This window comes from Orbicella franksi, chromosome 3, assembly GCF_964199315.1.
Source record: "Orbicella franksi chromosome 3, jaOrbFran1.1, whole genome shotgun sequence".
In the NCBI taxonomy this organism is placed as follows: domain Eukaryota; kingdom Metazoa; phylum Cnidaria; class Anthozoa; order Scleractinia; family Merulinidae; genus Orbicella; species Orbicella franksi.
This window is the reverse complement of record NC_138147.1, coordinates 16585958-16606121: the sequence shown is the minus strand read 5'-3', so window position 1 is coordinate 16606121 and position 20164 is coordinate 16585958. Positions and strand designations below refer to the sequence as shown.

General features: G+C 40.1%; 2 protein-coding genes across 2 annotated transcripts; both read right to left on the bottom strand.

Annotated features, from left to right (window-relative positions):
* Nucleotides 1–1172: 1172 nt before the first annotated feature.
* LOC145481536 (O-methyltransferase MdmC-like) lies at nt 1173–7520 on the bottom strand. Its single transcript, XM_081460027.1, has 6 exons — nt 6669–7520; nt 5077–5182; nt 4162–4286; nt 3552–3606; nt 2829–2962; nt 1173–2239 (listed from the first exon to the last, which is right to left on the bottom strand). The coding sequence occupies exons 1-6, from the start codon at nt 6873–6875 to the stop codon at nt 2081–2083; spliced, it is 786 nt and encodes a 261-aa protein (XP_081316153.1). The 5' UTR covers nt 6876–7520; the 3' UTR covers nt 1173–2080.
* Nucleotides 7521–7623: 103 nt separating this feature from the next.
* LOC145481529 (proteasomal ATPase-associated factor 1-like) lies at nt 7624–18509 on the bottom strand. The gene is made up of 12 exons (XM_081460021.1): nt 18193–18509; nt 17286–17326; nt 16736–16851; nt 15763–15852; nt 15014–15112; nt 14529–14679; nt 13846–13890; nt 13310–13453; nt 12144–12235; nt 11654–11769; nt 9002–9087; nt 7624–8419 (listed from the first exon to the last, which is right to left on the bottom strand). The coding sequence occupies exons 1-12, from the start codon at nt 18270–18272 to the stop codon at nt 8223–8225; spliced, it is 1257 nt and encodes a 418-aa protein (XP_081316147.1). The 5' UTR covers nt 18273–18509; the 3' UTR covers nt 7624–8222.
* Between the last annotated feature and the right edge of the window lie 1655 nt (nt 18510–20164).

Below are 20164 nucleotides of genomic sequence, written 5' to 3'. Positions count from 1 at the left end.
TCTCCGCCACGTTTCGATTATACGATGTGCAGAAACAACATTTCTGTTAAACTCTCTGTTCAACCCATTATTGTACTGGTATCGAAACCGCCGCCTAAGGAAAGCTACATTAGAGCTGTTAAGGTGCAGAAACAGGCCAGCAGCTCGCGCAGGGCGTCGTGTAAGGCCATATCGCTGCTCCGTGGCGTCGCGAGATGTTGAAAATCTTCAACGCCCACGAGTTTTAAGAACACAGTCTCTTAGTGTTATGCTGTGTTCAGATACGCTTCTGAGGAGGTCGAGTAAGGCAGTGAAGGAAAGACCCATGTCAGCTCCATCGAAGGTAGCAAGCAAAGACATATTCACACAACAGAGCAATAAAAAAATTGTAAAAGTTAGGATTGAAAATGTCCCAAGAGGGAAAGGCATTCAGCGCGAAGCTGAATTGCCGAAAAACACCACGGAGCTTAGAAGATCTCGGCGTCATATTGGTGTTAAAACTGTGCGATCAAGTTCAGTTATTGAAAATTCTTTCGTGTCACAAAATAATATCGAGAGATCCAGGTCAGAGCCAATAATAAAAACAAACTTAAACGAACCGGAGGGCAGAACAACTGTTAAGGAGTTGACGATGAAACTATAATCGATTGAAACACGGTCAGTTCGTTGTAAAATGTGTAAATTTTCGTTAGAAATAATAAACAACAAATAAAATTGACTGCTAAAAATTATGAGTATGGTTTTGCTGGTCTTTTTGTGGACTTCTGTAGCGTGATGGTCTGGTAACCCATAAAACATGTTCTATTTGTTCGGTGAAATACCTGTCGCATGTGAATCATCCGCGATTTAACTTATGCTCTATTTGACGGCAACGGTTACTATATTTCCCTTTTCCTATCCACTAGTTATAATACAGTTCTGTTTATTGGTGTTTTTGCTCCAAATATCTATGCTTTACGTAATTATTTTAAAATGCACCACCAATTATTGTGCGATATATTTCTCTCGCGATTAATTACAACGCAGGTAATTTTTTTTTTTGTATCCATCCTTTGAACAATACTTTTCAAATTCTTTAATAATTCATCCAGTTTAAACAAAGAAAATTTAAATCACAATCGTGGCGGTGTTTGGATATCTGATCTTAATTAGCATAGAATTTTACGATTTGAATTCTCCATTTTCACCTTCGTTTTAGTTTCGATTGAGAAGATATCTCAAACACGACAAACCATGTTTCACCACATTTCAAAACACCTGAAAGTTCGTCAAAAACACTTCGCTTCGCTTCGTATTTTCCACTCTCTTCTCGCTGTTTAGAAATGTGGTCAAACACGGTCTTTCGTGTTTGATGTATTAAATAATCCACTTTTTTGGGATAAAAACAACAGTTGAAATGAAAAGGAAAGCAATCGAAACTCTCCGGGGGTACTCCCCAAAGTTTTTGTAGGGGGTGTGAGGCCTAAACCTCGAAACCCGTACACTATTTGAGACCAAAATCTGTGATTTTCCATACCTCATTTAAGACCTGAGCAAAAAAGTCGATACCCCAGACCTCTAAACTTAGTACACGGCTCTTATATACATGTATGATCGCAACTGAACAAAAAACTGCTTCCATTTGCGTAAATATTTGAGAAGGGCTGCAAATTTACCAATGTTGATGAGGGAAAAATAGTTCCTTGAAAACAAAATACCCAATACCATACTAGAGTGAAAAATAATCATTTCTCAGTTAATGTAGAGACAGTTTACAAGAACAGTACACACGTTGCGACATCGAAAATTGAGGCCATTTTGTCCCTGCTTCATGACACACGGATTCAAACAGGATGAATGTCATGCAACATGCTGCGGAAACAAAACTGCCCCCACAACAAAACGTTTTCTTAAAAACCGGCATGCCACACGTTGACGACTGTCGCTGCAACATGTCCGCGCTTCATGCCCTCGCAACATGTCCCATATTGTGTCGACCTCAAACACTTGGAGAGAAATCCTTTTTATCCGAAGTACGATTATAAAACGCCATGGAAACAAAGATACAAATTTATTGTCAACAGTGAGCTCACCTAAGTTATTGCACAATTTTTTTGATAATTCAGAGCTTCATCGCTAGAGTAACACCATCTGAGAATGGAAGAAAACTTATCGCAACACGACTGTCTCCATGAAGTTTCTCGTTCAACTCGTGAATTGCTTTTGTGTGTTTATCTGAAGCTCTTTTTTCAGGGTCGCAAACTGTGCGACCCAACAAAACCTACAGAGAGAAATACAGATAAGTAAACGTCATCAAATACAATCAAGTGTTAACTAAATAAGGCGAAACAATATTTTCAGCGTTACGATAGCGAGCTACGTGCCTGTTTGTCGATAATGTGTTGCCAGAGAGATTGTTAATGTAACCGTAATGTAACGGGGAGAGATTGTTAGTGTATCCGTGATGCGTCGTCAGAGAGGTTGTTAGTGTGTCTGTATCGGCCGACGCATCGCTAGTATGCCGGTGAAGTGTCCGTCGAAACGTCGGTGGTGTGTTGATACGTCGGCTGACATGTCAGTAGTGTGATAAGTCGTGGAATGGCGCGTCCCCACTGTGTCATGTCGGTGTTGTGTTGGCCGATACATTGCTAGTGTATTGTTTGTATGAGCAGTGTGGCAGATCGTGAAATGGCACTGCACCAAGGGCGTACATGCACCAAGGCTGGGAAAACTCGCCCGATTTACGAAGGCGCGATTTGTTTTGGTTTTGCATTGGTTAAGTGTGCGGTGCAAGTTTTTCAAACTTCTCACACTGACGCAGCAAAATAGTTAAAAGAAATAAACAAAAGTTTTGTTTTTTTAGCACTTACATTGTCAATTACTATAAGTCCACCTTTGCGAATAAGCTGTAACGATTTCTCATAGAACTGGTCATAGAAAAGCTTATCAGCATCAATAAAGACAAGGTCAAAGCTCCCAGCTTCTCCTGCAGCCGACAGTTCATCTGAAAAACGACAAGGACAAGTTACAAACAAACGTATACCTAGCAGCTTTGTATTTAAAATATGAAGTGATATTTTAAATGATCTTCTACAAAAATTTTCTTTTCAGGCCCGCCCTTTGTTAAGCTTCCCTTCTTTGAAAATATCTTAACCCGTAAGTGGGCATTCTCCAGTTGCGAAAGACGTTGCAATTTCACGTGACCGGACACCGATGCTTTCACAGTGCCTCGTCCACATAGGAGTCTCAAAACGGCACCGGAAGATTATTAAAAGAACAAAATGTTCGGTAGGTGGGAGGGGTGAGAGGGGTAACCCGCAATGGACCAGTCTTCCACGCAGGGTTGAGGGTTAGTTATCAGCACTTCTATTCGCCCCATACATAGTCTAGCAACAGGCACCGCTCAGGAAGGCATTCAATCCAACGCTTCAACGACACTGTCCAGATTAAGAAAAATTCAGAATATTAACAAATTGATTCATAAGCAATCCTTTTCGATTTGCTCTAAGTTTTAATTGTTCTCTGTGTAAATCGCAAATAGAAAAAGAAATGAGGCAAGGCGAGAACAGCTAGTCATCACAAGCAGCTCTTACCTAAAGTGGTGATGGCCGATTGTAGTTTTAAATCTATCTTTGATTCAACACCTGCCTGCCAAGTAAAACGAAACAAACTTAACAGTTGGTAGCTACAAACTGGAACATTGCAATTGTGGTTACAATTGGTAGGAGTAAGTGGAGTCGAACTCTGCTTTTACTCAGTGTCATTGGTGCCCTGAATGCCAGAGACTTAAGCTGTTTTTCCTGTACCAACCAAGGGTTTTGACGTAATTATGCCACGTCTCGTGTCCGGGAAGAGACCCAAGGGCAGGAAATTCTGCACCTCATATGTACCATGTGACTTCATATTGACCATTTCAATCAACCTCGATCCCAGGCTCTCTCTCTCTCTCTCTCTCTCTCTCTCTCTCTCTCTCTCTCCTGTTGAGTATTCCGTTGAGGACAGATGAGGAAGGCAAAGGAGAGAGAGCCTGGGATCGAGATTGCATTCAAGGTCTCACTCAGCACAGGCACTGATTAAGTACAAAATTCCGCACAATTCATTCTGAAGATTATGACAATGGCTGTACAATCGACAGGGAACTCGATACGAAGAGGGTCGTCTACCTTTTAGGAAGATATTTTTCAATAAAATGTGTCAATTTACCTCTTTAAAGTAGCGCTCGCCCTCTATTTCTTTCACAAACTTGTCTGTTATGTCACATGCCACAACTTTGCCATCAGGAGGCAGCATCATGGCCATACTCAGAGTATTGTATCCGGTATAAACACCTGCAAGGAAACATGATAGCAAAAGCAATTGTCGTGACTCTCTCGCATTCCATCTCAATCTCGAGAAAAAAGAGCAAACACAAGAAGATCAGGGAATTTGGAATTTCGGGTCTTTGAAGATGCCTGACGACTGAGCTGTAAGCCGACTTATCATATGACCCGTACGGCCCAGCGCGCTATTTCATTGGAAAACCATAGAAAAAAGGCCCCGTGTGAGGGCCATACGCTTCGATAGGGCCGGAAAAACGCGCACGGCTCTACTAGAAGCGCGTACGGCCCGGAAAATATCGATGCGAGTTATCTGATGACTTACAAAAACAAAATGACCGAGTGAGGTCGGGCCGGGCGGACTGGAAAATATTTGGCTCTCGGTCATGACGCAGGGACCTCGCTACGCTCGGTCCGTACGTCCTGACCTCGAGCCAAATATTTTCCCGTCCGGTCCTGTCACACAGTCAATAAGTACATAATCTGGCAACAAGTAAAGGGACTGCAGGGAGAGGGCCGAGGAATTCGCTAAGTCCTCCGCATCGATGCACTATTTTTCTTTGTCTTCAGTTGGACTTTTCTCCAGAAGAGTGCGATAAGTGCTAGCAACGTACATCAGTAAACCTATATTTTATGGATGTCGAACTGTTACGAGCTCCGTCCCTGAAAATGTGAGACATATTTCAGATCGACACGTTTCCTACTTAAAGATAGTGATAAAGAAACTGAGAAAAGGAGGTAGAGATGAAAGATCAGCCGCTTTGTAGTAACTCACACTTCAACCGTTAGATGTTTACCTTACCTATTTCTATAACTTTTCTGGCTTTGATCAGCTGCATCAACAGTCTCATAAGTTGAGCTTCATCAGCACTACAAAGCAGTGCGTTGTCTGCACGGTCCAGAGTTGCCTATTTAAGGTCAGTAACGTAACATGGCTATTAGATAAATGGTCTCACTGTCCTGTTTAACAAAACTCTTCCTTTCCTCTCCTCTCAAGCCTTGACCCAGGTTATATCACAGTGAGGCCCTATTAGGTGTTTTCGAGATATGGAAAAAATGGTGGGATATGGTATATTAAGATCAGATAAAACGGAATATCGAGTAGGACAATTTGTAATTTTTGCAATCGGAGTGTGGGATACTCAGACCCCCACCTAACGAGGGCTCAGTTGTCTTTGTTCATGAAGGGTGAAAGACGAACGGGGAGAAGGGGTTGAAATGAAGACAGCTCTTTTATGGGCCCCTGGGTTCCTTCCTTCCTGCACCCGTAAGACCAGACCCGCTTTCACCTCGATCAGAAAAACCGTTTTTTCTTTTTCAGAATTTCTAGTGGTGAATGGAATATCGGATTACTAATTATTCCCGAAACCTTCCTGAAACAAGGCCAACCTAGCGAGTTATGCTCAAATTTTACAAAAATGTATTCCCTCGAAGTTCCCTTCTACCCGATTTTTTTTCTCGGAATAATTTATCGGGGAGAGTGGTATAATTTTTTTTTAATAGGCCCGCTTCCCCCACTTTCACTCCTCAGTGCGCCCGCCACGGTTTGTGGTTGGAAATTTATTCACTGTAGACAAGGGGCTCGATGAGAAACGAGAGCAGTTTTATAAGAAAATGTCCCTGCCGTTTATCGTAGTGTGTTCTCATGTAGTCGAGGGTTGTGTATTACTGAAATGTGATCGAGATATAACGACATTGATGACTGACTCTAAGAAGGTCAGTTTAGAAATAAAATGGCTTGATTAGTCATGCATGGAGCTTTTCGTATTTGCAAGTTTAATTTTGCCAACAAAAAATGCTAATAGAGACAATCCACCGAGGGCTATCCGGGCGGTGGTTGTGACTCTTTGTAAAACGATAAAAAAAAATTATGTAATGTAGGGAATATCGAACGGGTGTCAATAAAAAAAACAAAGCCAAGTTCCATAACGTAAACCTACCATCTGCTGTTTTTTCCTGTCCTCTCTACCGCTCGAGACGTCGAATTTTAGCGATTTAACCTTGATGAGGTTGTTATGTTACACATACACGTGTCAATCCGCTCATATGGGTGCCCTGTGGGCAATCCTATGTTTTTCCCTGAAATTTTATCCTTAACGCCAAAGTTTAGAAATAGCTTGTTGGTTTGCACAGAATCCTTGCATTTCTCAACGCCGATATTCCGCATCGATAATTGCTTGCCTCTGGTTTATCACCTTAAGTTCGACACGGCGTCTGAATCAACCATCGCTAAAAGTCACTCAAGGTCGAAATTATTCAGCGAACTAAATCCTCGGCACCCGAGTGAAACGACGTTTGGACCGGCCATATTTGACGATACAGAAATCTTGTCCAATGTCGTGTAACCCCTTATGGTAAATTTGTCCATAATATACTCTTCAATTAAATTCTTACCTGTCGAAGTTTTCTAAGTGGCGAGGGCTCTCGGATTCCATATTCCATAACATATCTATTGACTGGGCTGAGTTCAGTGTGGGTCTTGCCGAGTTTAAAGAGTGAATTGCCCCTACGTCCCAAAACCCAAGCAGTAACAAATCCTACTGCTGCAGATGATAGTGCAATCCCTCCGATCAAAAACTTGTTTTCGCTCAAAAATGACATAGCTCTTGAAATTATTCACACTAACGTGATTTACTCTGCGTCTGGATCCAGAATTGCATAACCATTCTCTCAAGCCTGACAACATGTGACATTCTCTTTAAATTTACATGTGTAATTTGAATAGATTTACAAGGCGAAAAAATTTCAGGGGGCCCCCTCAATTTTCGATGAACACGAGTCTTAACCCACGGGGTATCCGAACTCAGTCGTACAATAACAGGAGCCCATGACTGTGCAGGAGCCCATGAGCCATAGCATAGTCATGGCTCCTGAGTGTGACGAGAAGCGTTGCGTGACGCCGTGACGCGAAGGGCCTTATTTTTCGAACATTAATGAACAAGCGAAGAGCAATTAGAAATTTACTGTATTACATACTGGCATGAAGTTGGAATTTCCTATTAAAAAGGTTCAATCCCATCCTCTCAGGTTACCTTACGCTTTGAGTCAGCTAAAATATTACGTAACAGCGGTCACGGCGAAATGTGTCAGTCCACTGGGAATTTAAGGTGGAGGGAATAGACAGGACTCCTGAACAGAGAGAGTATTACTGTTTCCCACAGCATGTAGTAAATATGCCATACAAAATCCTATTTTTTCAATGAAATCACTATTACGCAATACTCACAATCGCCTGTGGCTAGGCTAAACTGAATGGGTCATTTTACCTGGGGCAGTTTGTTGCCCCATTTCAGACTATGTGATGATACTCTTGAGAATTCTAGCTTTCAAATTTTCAAATATTCGTGTGTATAAGAATGAATAATTTTAATATGGATAAAGGAACAATTCTCTAGAGAATATTACGTGGTCTGTAAGGCCTACAATTGAAGTTCACACTAGCGACATAACGCCGTGCTAGCTTTATTTCGCAATGTGAATATCGACATAAATGCATAGGAAAAAGACCAGTTTTTTTCCTTAGGTAATTATTTGTGTCATTATGTTTACGCTGTTACGTTGCTATTATGTCATTATGTCAGGATGTTCACACTGCAAAGATTACGACATAGTGTCCTTCGAATGCAGAATTCTTATTTGTTTGTTGTTTTTTGTTCTATTTTGCACTAAAAAGTGAGAAAAAAAAAAAAAAAAAAAAAAAAAAAAAAAAAAAAAAACACCGCTTGGTTGAACTTTTGCATGCCAGTTCAAATGAAATGAAACGTTTTATTCTTGTCTTAAAACTGATTTTTCGTAATCGTATCTATATTTCATAGCATTCCTTGGAGTGAAAGGAACTTTTGATCTTCCCCTTTCATACTTTTCGTCAGTATAAAATGCGTTCTGCGTGCCTTGCCTGTCCACCATAAATAATGGGTTATGTTGAATGCTTCAAGAATCTGCACAGACTTAACTGGAGATTTGCGAATGTTTGAACACGTATTTTCTGATGCTCGCGTCTCGGCAAGCGGAATACACCGTGTTGGCAGATCTACAAATGCTATACACTGGGTCACAATCAGGACCAATCAACTCCCAGCTTGTTACTTCTCCTCTTCGTCCTTGGCTTAACAGTTCTGCACTCCAACAAAAACAGGACCCATCTCCTGTAAATAAGAAAGATAGCGAAAAAATGTTCATACAAATTAGGGGAATAACTCCATTCCAATCTAGTTCCTTGAAATCGGAATGAATTAACATGGGTAACCTGGGTAACTAGAACCCAGTGACAGGTCATCAGCTGCCTTAGATCAATTAACACTTGAACAACTATAATATTTACCTTAAGTATTTTTAAAAATCATTTGAGTTAGCATTCCCATGAGTTGTTCTTCACCTGCACTATAAAGCATTTTATTGTCTAGACTTCTCATAGTTGCCTGAGGTCAGATACCGTAAAAAGTTTGCTCCATATCAAGACTTTCCATAGAGTTCTAACACCCATTTATAGTCCTGGGTGGAAAGAGGCACTGCCTTGTCCAAGAACACACAGTGACCCCACCCAGCCAAAACTCAGAATTCTGAACCCAATGCAGTAGGTATGACACGATTTCCCGCCCCACCCCCCCGTCCCGCTGTTTACCTATGCCACTTCGTGTCCAAATTTATAGCATCAGAAGGTACCCGAAAGATGAAAGAGCGGCTTTGTGACCACCGACATTCACCAATCTGAAGTTGCTTCAACTCACCTGTAGAAGCTAGAAATCCGCGATCGCCAAGTTTTGAGAGAGAAAGTACGGGCGAAGCTGAACGACGAAATACACCAACTGGAAAACTAAAACAAAAAATAAATAAACAAACAAACACAAAACAGTTAGTCTTAAAACATTCATCACTGGTGGGGAAGGGAAAGCAAGGATGGAGGAAAGGTTCTGTCTCAAACGTTTTTCCCCGTGCGTTCCCAATTCCTCTAATTTCCAGTATCTCCCCCTCCCTCCAACCAGCCCCCGCTCATCTTGTCTAACAAACAAAACTTCTTGGACTTGTTCCAATGTCCGTTCCACCTGGGTAGAAGTTTCACCCCATCATAAATATACATCACAGATGCTTTAACGTAGACAGGTTCCTTAGCCAGCTGTGACACCAGCTGCAATCATTTCAAAAATGAAAGCCTTTCATTGTAACTTTCATAAAACATCAACAACTTGACTATTTCAGCCTGCCAGCAGGCTCACCTTTGAGTCAAACGCGCCAGCGGCGAACAGCGAAGTCGCGAGCGAAGCGATCCTGCGGGGAGGAGTCTGGTAAAGAGGCGAAAAGAAAGCCTCGAGTCTGCGCGGCTCGCGCGCTGCTCCCCAAACGTGAGCCAGAACTATTTTCATTGAAGCGTTTATTTCACGAAAGAAACAGAAGTTTTCTTTTTTTTGCCTCCAGTGTTATGGTAACATAACAGCTGTGGAAACACCTTTTAACGGTTTAGGTTTCTCTTTCGTTAGCCTAAACAACCCCTTGTGTAATCATAACTCTGGAAACACGGAAAGCTATTCCTTCCAATCACTAAGATTGGCAGCTGCGATTTTTCATAACAATAATAAACATCGAGCAGTGTAGCTTGGGAGTTACCAAGTAACTAACAGAAATACACTGGCATACGATTAACTGAAGAGTACCTCACTTTTAGAACCGTGCGAGGTCACGAAATACCGTTCAGAAAGACGCACAGCTTGTCAACGCAAAAATTACATTGTGAAGGTTGAAGTTGATTAGTCTCATGCAGCTAGCTTTAAGAGAATGCTTGTGTCCATCATGATAGTCTTGATCTAAGGTTCTTCAAGATCTATATTACCCTACACGTCCATTTTGCAGATTCAAAGTTGTGTTGGTTATCTCGTTTAAGGAGGAGTATGGGTAAACTTTTATGAATTGGAAAACTGATGTTAAAGGAGGAATGAAAAGGAAAAACTTGGGTAATAAAAGAACGCTGATAAACAGGCTACCCTCAGCCCGAGAGCTCTTCAGGTTGAGGATACTCTGTTTTGGTGTCCATCTATAAATCATCAACTAAAGAACCTGATTTCAAATCTGCATTAATTTTTTTTCTCTATTACTTTTCCTGTTTTAGTCTTTTGCTCTTTAACGTTTGTAACTCAAAGCTTTTCCTTGGGCGTTTGTTCTTTATTTTGAATTTTTGTGTACGTGTGTTTGGATTCGTTTGTCACGTTGTGTCTCGTAGCCTCCTGATCGGTAAACCCAAGATGTCCTCAGGTTCTGTATTAAGCTGGAATTTTTCGAGCCGTTGTAGTTTAGTTGCAAGAAATGTCCGTCAGGGTGATGAAAGATTTAGCTTGAATTCAACTAGAATAAAGAAACATTAGCTAGGATTCTCCAGCTGGTTGGACTTCGAGTTGAGCCCAAATAACTTTCTACAAGTCAGTCTAAACAGCCGATTCCGGTTAGCCTAAATAGCATATCGTTTAGTAGCCTATCAGGGTGTCGATTAACTTCCTGTAAATAGCGCTCTGGTTAGCCTTAATAGCGTCCAGGTTAGTTCAAACAACACTCTGCAGGAGAGCCTATTTTCGGTTAGCTCTCAACAATGATAATGGCGACACTATGGTAACACTGTAGCAGTTTCAAAAAAGTTCACAACCTTACCAACGTGATGAACATTTATGATAGGTAAGGCGATCGTTTGTATGCTGACCGCATGACACTTCAATTATATCATTTATCGAAATAGTTTACGATATATTTGACAGTCTATTTCAAACAAGACTACACTGGATTGTTCAGTTCAATGGCTAAGCTGATTGGACTGTTTATTTTTAAAACACAGCACATGTAGTCTTGTTCCCGGATCTCGTGTACACACATGCACCGTGGAAAACCCAAGAGTAATTTTTCACTGGCTGAGTGAAATGAAATAAGTCAAAAACGTTTTTCTCACACGCCGCTGGGGCCTGGGTATAGGTCATGTGACCTTTGGGGCGGGCAGTTGTTTTTGGTGTGTCTGCCATTGCCGACTTTCCCGCCCACCCAAAGATTTTAAGTTTTCATATTATACCAGTATAATGCACAAACCTTGAACTTTTTCGTCATTTCCAGTCTTAAGCGTGATGCTACTTGTATTAGCTTTGATTTTGCAATAATGGCCAGGCGGCGGCGGGTAGCTTGACATGGCTAGTAGCGGTGTGTGAGAAAGTTACTTTCTACCAATTTTCGCTGGTGTATTCCGAAGGGAAGGAAAAATCTTCATCGATGACTCGTAAATTTAAGTCTCACCATAGCTCAGGGCAATAGGTGACTTGAGTTGACTGTTCGTCAAACTAAAGACAAGTATTTTTCACGTCTTTCCGTCACTGGTTTTCAATTGATATCCTACATCCCTGTTCATTACCAACCTTGGAGATCTCACGTCCAAAATCCACAGGCATCCATCCTCTGTTCCACCGACAGCTTCATATTCCGACAAAAATGCACAGCAGTTCACGGCTGACGGACACTTAAACTGAAAAACCTAAACATTGAAGCAACAGAAAAGTATCAAACATTTCTCTTCGAAAAAAAGTTCAGTTCAAAGCCTACAAGCCAAATTCTCATAGTTTTGTTTGCGAAATAAAATAGAATAAAATATCATAAGAAAAAATAGTCGCCCGAAACGCTGACAACGACATCACATATCAATGTCCACTTTGTGAAATTGGATGGGCGTTGTTTCCAAAGGAAATTTGAAGCCCAGATACTATTCGGATAAAAAGTGTTGGAATAAACAACGTCGTTTGAGACAATTTTAGTCATTTGCAAAAATATTACAGAGAAATTAAAAATTAAAATATCCGGTTGGCTGTAAAGACAATTGAAAGTAACATTTTCTACAAAACAACTGGGTACCTTTTTCCTATTATACACATCAACACCATCAAGAAAGCCGTCTTCCTTTGCAAACAGGAGTAATTTTCCTTCAGTTCCAACCTCGCGTTCACCTTGGAATTAGAATACTGCAGATCTAAAATGCTATATTGGAGGAAGTTCTAATTGTAACCGAATAACCGCATATCAACTTGAGTAAAACGTGTCTTCATACAGAAAAGATCACATAACCTAGACGACGACCATTCCCCTCTGTGTTCAATCTTTTGAGACTGTTTTGAACACTTGTTGTCTCTTTCCACATTTCGCTTACAGTCAGAATGGTAGCAGTTGATAATCAGAATATAGACTGTTCAGTCAGGCCCCATTACGGGGGAAGAACCTGAGCATCCAATGTACCGTTACTTTTTGACCTTAATATCCCGCATCCCGTTCAGTTAACCTTTCAAAAATGAACAATTTCTCCAAGCCTCCATTTTATGCCGCGGAACTCGCCCGATCAAAATGCGCTCGCTCGCTAAGATACGCCTGCATTCCAGTCAAGATTTAGCAGAGAAGGGACTGGTAGCGATGTATTAATGAGGTGGTGGTGGTGATGGTGGTTAGGGAGGGGTGCACCTCGGGGTTAGCTGAAAACGCTTACTCCGCTTCCCATTTACCATCCCTCCTTGTTTTTTGTCTCCAGTCACACTCTCGTAATCCCTTTACTAGCCTGCAGAACAGGCGTAATTTTTTTGCGTATTTTAGGCGATAGCGAGGCGAGCGCGAAAAAAAAAGGTATTTTTTTCGCGCTGTTCCCCTCACGCGCGACTCGCGCTTGGCGCTCGCCTCGCTTTTGCCTCTGTTCGCCTAAAATACGCAAAAAATTACGCCTGTTCTGCAGCAGACTCTCCCTTTACTGGTCCTCATTCCTTTCCTGGGTTTAGTCCAAAACAGTGACCGCAGAGGGGGAGGGGCTGGTAGGACTGTAACCCTACCACGTTTTTTTAGCGCCCAAGATGACATGGAAAATGTATGAAGTTTACCACCTGAAAGTAACAAACGTCTGAACAGTGACCCCTAATACTTTAGATTTTTCAGCCCTACCACTTTAAAATTGTCCCTGCAAAAGAATAGTTTTTAGGCGAAGAAAGCAAAAATGCACAATGAGGCTCTTAGATCATTATTGGTTGTAAATGGAATCTTACTTGTTTGGTTCTCCGATGTGTTTTCCATTCCATGAAGCTCTGTTAATGCACATGAATTTACAGGACAGTCACTTTTGGACACAACTGCCAGACACTTGGCTTCTCCGCAATCCCACAGACGAACAGTTCCATCTCTAGAACATGCTGATATAATCAAACAAGAACAAGAACACAGCCGGGCATCAGCGCAGAGAGTGCAATTTGAAAATTTATCCGCATCCTTTTACGGGTGACTATAAAATAAATAGGACTAAGAACCTAACAAAACACTTGACGGGGTTTGATGAGCTTGAGAAATCTTGAAAGTTGTGCGAGCCATACATGTAGGTGAGCTTGTTTAAACCAAACCACTTTACCTAACCATGTCTATTCTACACACAGCTGCACGCAAAACTCTTAGAAATTGAACATCAATGTTTGCCAAATTTGAAAGATATATTGTATATGTACATGTAGCTGATGCAAACCATGGGAAAATGTGTGGTGTAGTTCCTTTCAACACTCAGATAAAACCTGCTGTATGTAACATAACTTACACAAAATGTTCCTTCCTCGATCAACTATTGCTGTATCAACAACTCCTACAAAAGCAAAATACTATTAGAATGAAAATGAAAATTAAACAGGAATCTTCCAATGGAAATTGATAAAAAGCTTGGTTGACTGCAAATACAAATATGTGCTTTAGAAAAATAAGGTTACAAAAGAGGCTATAGAAACGTTTCACTTGCTATCAATCAATCAATCAATCAATCAATCAATCAACCAACCAATCAATCAATCAATCAACCAATCAATTAATCAATCAATCAATCAACCAATCAATCAATCAATCAATCAATCAATCAATCTAATCAATCAGTCAGTCAGTTAATTAATCAATCAATCTTCCAATCAATCAGTTAATCAATTGATTGATCAATCAATCAATCAATCAATCAAAAAGCCTAGTTTGCAATCAACTGGTTAAAGCAAGCAGCTCAGGCAAATAATGGATGCGTGTGATATATAAATAAACTATTATTACTTATTATAATTATTAGTGGGGCTGCAAAGTTTCAGCATCTTTTAATGAGCTGAAACTCAAAAAGGTTGAAATAATACTGATGAAGTGTGAGCCTATCATAGCTTCTTAAGCTTGTTATAGTTCAGAGAACAACACATTAAATTAAGTAAATCAATAGCACTTCCACTGAATACAAAGTGAGGCAGTTCTCACCTCCTGTATGGCCTTTCAATGTCACAGGACAATTTCCATCTTCGGCAGACCAGATTTTAAGCCGTAAGTCAGCTCCACCACTAAGAACAACTTTCCCTGATGGGAAGAACCTACAAGTGTTCACATCTGATATGTGCCCTTGGAGATCATGCTGCAAACAAACACCAGAAAACAAACTTTAAAGACCAGCATGTGGGCTAAATGTTGGCTACCATTTAATGAATAGAAGTTCACTACTAAGCTGAAAAACAATCTACTGCTCGCTTAAAATTAACTTAAAAACAAAGCCATTTACTGAAAACACCGGCAGATAAGCCGCACCTTTCTACTAAAACTTTTTGTAGCAAATCGGGGATGTGGGCTTATCTGCAAGAACATTTAGACATGCTATAAACTTTCATAAATTAACACTTTTTATCTACTACTCCATCTTCTGATCAAATGCCAGGCAGCTAAGTCACGAATGAATGAAAAGCAGAACATACCCTTACAACACCATTACTGGTGTCCCAAATAAGCAGAGTACCATCATCCCCGCTAGACACACCCAGTCCCCCTCCAGGTGATACATCTATGCATCGAATCTGAGAGAGGAAATGGATTTAGTATTTCAATTAATGGGAAATCTAATGGCATTTCATTTGATTTTGTTAACTTGATGTTTAACAGTCAGGGAAACAACCACTACTACTTAGAACTTGGACAGAGCTCACAGTACCTTCTAAAGCTCCGTGTCTTAAATCAGAATGACCAACTGGTACCTGACACGATCATGGTTTTGCAGTGACCAAATTGGGGGCTCAGACAAAATATTTGTCTGCAGAGTAATTATTTTGATGTGCTTCATTTACTTCATGTTGGCCAAGTCACCTCTGCACCTCTTTTAGTTTTCATTTGCTTTTTACTCTGGCTGCTCTGACAAAGTGCTGACAAAAGTTAATTTACAGCACCCCTTATCAACTTCAAGTTAGGAGATAGCTTAGTATTTTGTTTTGTGTTTTGAGACTTTTCTGACTGATGACTGGAGATATGACACACAGTCTAATATTATCTTTACTCTCATCATTGCAAACTGCTGTTATCTGTCTGATAACAGACTACATGACTTCAAGCTTTCAATTGTCCTTAAAAGCCACATGTCAGTCATCTTCTGATGACCTAAAGTAAATACATTTCTTATTTTTCTATAACACAGGACCCATATGAGAAAAATCCAAAAATTTACCACACTTACGCTCTTCTTGTGAAGACTTGCAAAAACAGTCCTTGGTGGAACAAACTTTGTAGAATATCCCTCTTCTGGAAATGATAGGGTGAGACAAGCCTGAAATAAGAGGATAACATAGTTTTTACCACAATTGCTACTAATCTCGCCATCTGATTGGCTAATTTGCCATTGTTGATAAGAGTCCAGACAACGCTGCTCACGTTGATGTGTCACGCAACGCCTTTTTCAACTTGTGCTCTGAAAAAAACATTTTCTTTGACATTGATATTGTGGTAAAAAAACAAATGAAAATGTGGTTTAGCATGGTCTGTACTCTTATTGGCAATGATACACATCATCACAGTGGTCAAAATTGTTGTGGACTCACAAGGTGCAGCCGAGTGAGTCCACAACATTTTGATCACTGTGACGACGCGTATCGTTGTCAATAAGAGTACAGACCACACTAAAGCACATTCGATTTGTTAAATTTACAGCCAACTCTCCTTATAGTGAACTCCTTTGGGACTGACATTTTAGGTTTCAGTGGGGTGTGATGAAAATGACCCAAGTTTTGGTATACTACTAAATATACTCTTTCAAGAGTTCCAGTTTCTTTTAATTTGTGATACACATTTTACTTTCGTACATAATCATATGATATAGGTCAAAAGAGTGTACAGACTAGTGAATGTTCCAAGACTGCAGAGTAATTATACCATTCAGTCATCAAAACATCCAAATTTTCTATTGTAATGAGATAAGAACAACAAATCTTAGTTTGGGATTGCATGGAGTGCCTGCAATTCCATAATAACAGGAGTCCAAAATAACAGGAGCTGTCTCCATACATTTCTTTGCACAATCAGTCAGGGATGTATGCTTTGTCCAAAATAGCAGAATGTCTGCAATGGTGGGGTGTCTGCAAGATAAGAGTTGACTGTATGTGGTTGAAATTAACACTGAAATACAGTTCATAACACAGTTTCATATTTCCAACCTTGTCAACATTTGTTACTGAGAATCCATCAGATGCTTTAAGGTTTAAGGAGTTGCAATCAATGTTATCTTGACTGTCATGTGCCTTGACAAGGTCTCCATAAACTGTGGGCCGATCTAATAGATAATTCAATCAGTTAATTTTCTACCGACCACTAGGATAATTATAACTTATAAATGTCTTTAGTTTGTATGTAAATATATATAGACATAAATAAAGTCTTAAAAACTCCTAAAGGAAGTAAGCAAAGCAATTAAGAAGCAAGTAAGAAGTAAGCAAAGAGATCTGAGTGAATTAGTAAACACATCAGTCAAGTGAGGACATGCACCAGCAATTGAGTGACTCAGAGGGGAGGAGTCAAGCAGAGCAAGAGAAAATGAGTAAGAAAACCACCAAGCGAGAACAAGGATGTTAAAGTGAGTGTGTGAGACAAGGGGAGTGCTGCATATTTCACTGGACCATATCCACGTTCAACAAATTATATATAAGTACCAGTACCAGTACTTTATTACTGAATAAAGAAGTTTTTAAAATTTTGAGCAGTACATACTAATTCTTGAGCATGAGATCCAAGCCTTTCCACCAGGGTTTCTGTGTAACGGAAGGAATAAATTTAGCAATTAATCATTCAAATTAATTTGATTAATAATAGCAACAGCACCAAGTGGAGTCCATTACTACAAGTTGGAAAGCACAGGTATGATAATCACTACAGGTTACATCTAAATCTGGAAGACACAAGTCTTGTTAACAAAAATTATTAATCATAGCTACAAGAAAATTTTTGAAAATTACCTGACATGTTTATAACTTTTTTGAGCCCCGGTGACCACATGGTGAGTGTGCTTGTGTCTGGATCAAGTGGTCTGGGTTCAAGCCCTGGCCAAGGACATTGTGTTCTAATGGGAAGGTAGTCTGCGAGCAGGCTCACCTTTGAGTCATGCATGTGAGCAGAGCAAAGCGATCTGGCGAGAAGGAGTCTGGTGAAGAGGAGCCAAGAAAGACTCACTTTTTCATCTCGCGGCTTTGCTGCGCGTTCTTGTGCTCCAATGTGAGCCTGCTCACAGGCTAATGGGAAGCAGGTTCAAGATACGGACTGCTGAAGGCATTCCCCTGTACGGGGTCCAGGGGCATCCTCCCCCTGAAAATTGGAATTGAGGTCCTCCGAATGGGATTTTCAGCATTCTGAGGGCAAGTCAGTGTGTTATAATGTCTCATTTTTTTTTTAATTTAGAAGGGTTCAATTGAACTTCCCCTAGAGCTCCAGCTGTAGGGACCATTTGGTATGATGCAAACTATACCTTAATATGCTATAAACTAAAACAATACAGTTCCCATTATAAACTAAACTGAGCTTAAGCTTACGTCACTACAGCACAAATAACCATGTGCAAACTTCAAGACAATAACAGATTTGAGTCCTGAGGCATGCACTCGCCTGTAATCTATGGACGTACCTTAGGGCTTCTTTCCAATCCCACTGTATGTTCAACCGAGGAATTTCAACGATGTTAATTTCTTGCTCCATTAGGGCCATATTCGTCTTCCAATTTATAAGCTTACTAATATTTCAAAGTTTTCCAAAAAACAACATTCAAATGCTTCTATTACCGACTAGACAGTAGAAATAAATAAATAAACAAGAAGTTGGATTAAAAAATTTCAAAGTTTTGCGTGATTCCGCTGTAGTATATAAGCTTCTGCTTACTTTAACGAAGACAGAAATCTTAGCAAAAATAGTTCAGCCTTTCCGCCATTTTGTCGACCTGTATGAGAAAGACTGGAAACCAGGGAACCCAACAAGAAATTTAGGTAGGTCCTCACAGCGTACTCACAACTGGTCTTAAATCTTTGAAACGAATACGGTAAAAACCAGCATGCAAGAACCTCGGTTTTTTCAAGTTAGCTTCCATAGCTTCTTATATAAATGTTTTTTATTGTGAAAATAGGCTACCTAGGTTCTTAATCAGGTTCTTAATTTTTGTTTAAAAAAAAACCGAACTTGTACTCATGAGTGTGGAGTTTATATTAATTCAGTCACAGTACAGTATTGTGGTCTTACAACACTCCTTTGTTACCTTTTTTTTGTACTGCATGTGATGTACTGTGCTATATTTGAAAGAACTTTATATTTTGAAAATAAGAACCTGTATTGAAATTTTAGCCGAGAATGGTTCTTATGTGAAGTGTGCTTTAACTGGAAAATTTTAGCCTGACAGGTTCTTAAATTTTAGTCTCTCATACGCGGGTGTTTACTGTATTTTCAGCGAGGTTCCTAACAAAGCTTTACAAGGGAAGACTCCTCTATGAGGTCCAAATCCTTACACTTTTAATTTTTTGACCGAAAAGGTAAGCCTTATCATAGAACTTCGATATAAAATGATTCCCCTTTCACAACCTTGGATTGGATAACTCCTTAAAATACATTGGATGCCCCAGCCGTTAAGTGCCTCTCTTTGAGATAATTGAAATGCTAAAGGTCAGTTTTTCCTTCTTTTTCTATAGTTAAGCTTGTGAAGTCACTGTCCTTCCTTATACCTCTAGCCTGTAAAACCTCTCTCTGGCAGTCCTCCCCTGAGCATGTTTAGTTCAGGTTAAAATTATTTTCAAGCTAGTAATGGTGAAAAAATGTCACAAAAATAGCCGACAGTAGGATTGAACAGAAGTTTGGGGTGATAATAATCTGGATTTAAACTGAGTCACGAAAATCGGTAATAAACCCCTTTCGTTGATTCTTCCGGCTTAACGCGAAGGCAAAAAGTCACCGAGATCATAATTAACCTTAACAAACCGTTCATTTACCGCATGCAGAGTCTAGCTCTTGGTCAGTCCATTATATTATAGCGTGTCTAAAGTACTAGAGTTTGGTAGAATGTCATCAAAAGCACCTTTATGTGTGTCCCTCAAGAAAACACCCCTCGAGCCAACAGGCTGATAACGCGCTAGTACACCCTTTGCCCTTTGATTAGACAGTCTGCGCGGTACCAATGGACAATGAAAATGAAAACATCCGTGAGAAAGGAAAGAGAAACCTGACAAGGACAACACACACGCACGCTATATCGATGCTGGTGTTAGTGTGAACACTTCGGGGAACACTTCACGTTGAAGGTCGATAAAACAGCTGAATGTAAGGATATATTGGCAACCAACGTCTTTATTAGTTTTTAAGTTATACTGGGCAAATTTTACCTCATTTTCTGTTTCAATTATCTTTTTTTTTTTTTTGTAACGAAGAGTTTTTCTATTTTGGACATTAAGGGTGTGTTGTTGTTAATGTTGTTGGATAAATCATTTATTTTGACAATTCCGCGATCGGATCGTTCAGGACTCTGCTGTAAATTTTGTTTCTTCAATAAGTCACAATGTTTGAGCAAGCATGTTCAAGTCCTGGATAATTTACCGAGATGATCCATCCAAGTCCACTGT